The 3,003-nt window shown below is 27.9% G+C and overlaps 1 protein-coding gene across 1 annotated transcript; it reads right to left on the reverse strand.

Moving 5' to 3' along the window:
• Positions 1-1,553: 1,553 nt before the first annotated feature.
• Positions 1,554-2,641, reverse strand: LOC108580273 (spindle and kinetochore-associated protein 1-like). The gene is made up of 4 exons (XM_017943983.1): positions 2,554-2,641; positions 2,360-2,481; positions 1,778-2,246; positions 1,554-1,729 (listed from the first exon to the last, which is right to left on the reverse strand). Exons 1-4 carry the CDS (start codon positions 2,639-2,641, stop codon positions 1,554-1,556), a joined length of 855 nt encoding a protein of 284 aa, XP_017799472.1.
• Positions 2,642-3,003: the final 362 nt, after the last annotated feature.

A 3,003-nucleotide genomic window follows, 5' to 3' on the forward strand; every position in this document is an offset into this window, starting at 1 on the left:
TTGAATTTATGAATTCAATTTATATTCAATTAAGTTATTGAATTTTGAAACACCCTGTAGATCAATAGTAGATTATATATAATAGGAACTGTATAATACTTGTCCATTTAATTTAAAATACTTTATTGATTTTAAAATACGAAGTAAACGATATGAAGAAAACGAAAATACGAAGAAAAATAAGAATTTGTGTACATGATCTATACATTTTTTTGAAAACTAAATTTATCATCAAAATATGAAATTTTTAAATACATATTTTTGTAATTAAAATTTTTTAAGTATCTTATAATTTTTTAAATTAAATTTTAAATTCAAATTATTCTTCTGCAATAAGGTTACTATTAAATAATAAGAAAAAAAAATGAGAGTTCCGGCTCGTCTTGTATCTGCAAGTGAAGCGTACGATCGAAAGTATTTCGGAGCAGATTACCTCATTCCTTGGAAATGAAAAGGGAAGGATTCTTTCATGGCAAACTAAACTTGAGTCTTTATGTCGTTGAAAAAATTCGACAGGGAGCCCACTCTTTTGCCAGCAGAGTGTTTCCGGTAAACACGCTGTCACGACGACCGAAACAAAAACAGATCTCGAAGAAATCTTGTAACTTCGAATTTAACAAACGTTAAGAAGTATACAGGGTGAGGCAGGCCGCGTGATATAACCGAGCAGGGGGAGAATCTACATGTAAAAATAAACCTAAAATAAAGAATACAATTTTTTCGTTTGAAGCTTCGTTTTCGAGAAAATTAGGTTTGAATATCTATCGAGTACGCGTGCATTTGACTATCTCCGGGCTTTATGTTTGTACTAATAAACAGTGTTAATGTCATGATAAATACGAATAATACATTTATTAACGATTTTATTGTTTTATACATACATACATTACTGAATGATCTATTGAAAGGGGCCTGCTTGCTGATGCATACAAATTCTTACTCTTCGAATCAAAGAGTCGTAGACTAATGCCACGTTTGACGCTTTACTTGTTCGAAAGCTTGTACAATTCTTTCGTTTAGCTGCAGAAAATTGATACTATTTTCCGCGTAGACTATTTCTTTACCAAATGTGAGATTACCGGTGCTTATCAACATAAAAGTACAAACGGAAGCAACAGTTTATAAGAAATCTTTAAATTCAATTTTCTCGAAACCTAAGCCATTTATGAAAAAATTTTATTCTTTAATTTCAGATTATTTAATTATATATATTGATTATAGATATACGAAAATCTATTTATTTTTACGTATAGAATCATCCCCTGCCTGGTTGTACCACGCGACCTGCCTCACTTTATGTATACAAACATCAGGATATCAATTAAAATAAATTCAAGCAATAGAATAATTACAATAAATAGAATGATATAAATATCTACTACAAAAATATATTTTAAAATAGAAGAGTATCATATACAAATGCAGTATAAAAATTACAATAGTAATGCATTATTGCTAAATTATATTTATAATCTTTGTACAATAGAAGATTTCTTTACTACATGTTTCTTGGCTTCATTATGCTTCATTATATATTATAATAGTTTGAATAATTATTTTTTTGTTAATACCACGTATCGTAGGTCATTCTTCACCCTATATTCCCTTAATCTTTTGCAATGTCGTAAAACAGTTAACAGATTTAATTTCATTTTGTTTAATTTAGTGTTTGTATGCTTCTCATAATCTTCACCAGTGAAGAAGTACACATATTCTGAAATACAATGAACTTTTATATTTTTCCAAGCAAATGGATAGTTCAATTGTGGAAGGAAACCCTTACCATTGTCATTGCAAATGTCCAAGTCTTGTTTTTTATAATTTAAGAAAATATTTAATTTGCCTTGCTTTCTGGCATGAGCTTTACCCAGTGATAAAAATGTGTATTTTGCTTTTAATATCTGATTAATGGTGTCTATCAGATTATTTACGGTGTCTAAGGACTGTCTTCCTATAATATATTTTGGAACTTTATTGAATTCATCTATGCTTATCAAAAGTATCATAGGGCAAACTTCAAATTCATTAAACAGTTTTTTTTTACAATCTTTTATTGGAGTTTCCAATTTTGTTGTATCATTGTTTATTTTTGATATTTGCAATTCCTTCACTAGTTTCTCCTCAGAAGAAATATTTAGTAATAAAGAATTCTCAGTATTATGGTAATCACGAATCAATTCAAATGGAACATTTTGTTCCATATGAAGGATTTTCGTATCCAGGGTCTTAAGAAGTGACAGTAATTCCTAGATTTTTTATAAGATTTTTATATAAAACTTACAAAACTTACTTAAAGCTTTATATAAAACTATATCAAAAACATTACTTAAAGAATGGTTAAAAATATTAAGGAACCTACTCTACACTTATTGTTCTCCTCCTTCATTTCATTTAGTCTCTGTTTCATACTTTCAATGCCACTACACATCTCTGAGACAACTGTACGCATTTCAAAGAATTCGTCCTTCATTACACCTTTGCCTACATGTAGAATAAATTTTATAAATAATTAAACACTATATAGTATTTAAGAGAATGTGAAATTAATCTTACTTTTAATAAATACAGTCGCCGTTTCGAGATCTCGTAATTTTTCACACTTTCTTATCAAAATTTCTTCCAAAGAATAAGTAGTCGTCATTTTTAGATTTTTGAAACGAATTTTATTTTCAAAGTCGCACTTTGTAACAAGTCAATTATGAACAACAATTTTTCAAAACAAAAATTACAAACAACAAAGAATAATCAATTTTATTCAACTTGGAAATAACGGTCACTTCTGTTGCCGTTCAGAAACTTCAAATTCACTTTAGCGCCGTTTACATATGACGTACTTTATTTGAATTCTTAAAGCCTCGTTTAAATAAAAAATTATACTTTATTTCAATGCACAAATCAGTTGCAAATAATTTTACTTAATAAAGAATTTACCTATTTACACACAACAGCTATGAAATATGTAAAAAATATATATATATATTTTAAATTAATTATTAAATTATG

Source organism: Habropoda laboriosa, unplaced genomic scaffold, assembly GCF_001263275.1.
Source record: "Habropoda laboriosa isolate 0110345459 unplaced genomic scaffold, ASM126327v1 scaffold9, whole genome shotgun sequence".
NCBI classification, from domain to species: Eukaryota; Metazoa; Arthropoda; class Insecta; order Hymenoptera; family Apidae; genus Habropoda; species Habropoda laboriosa.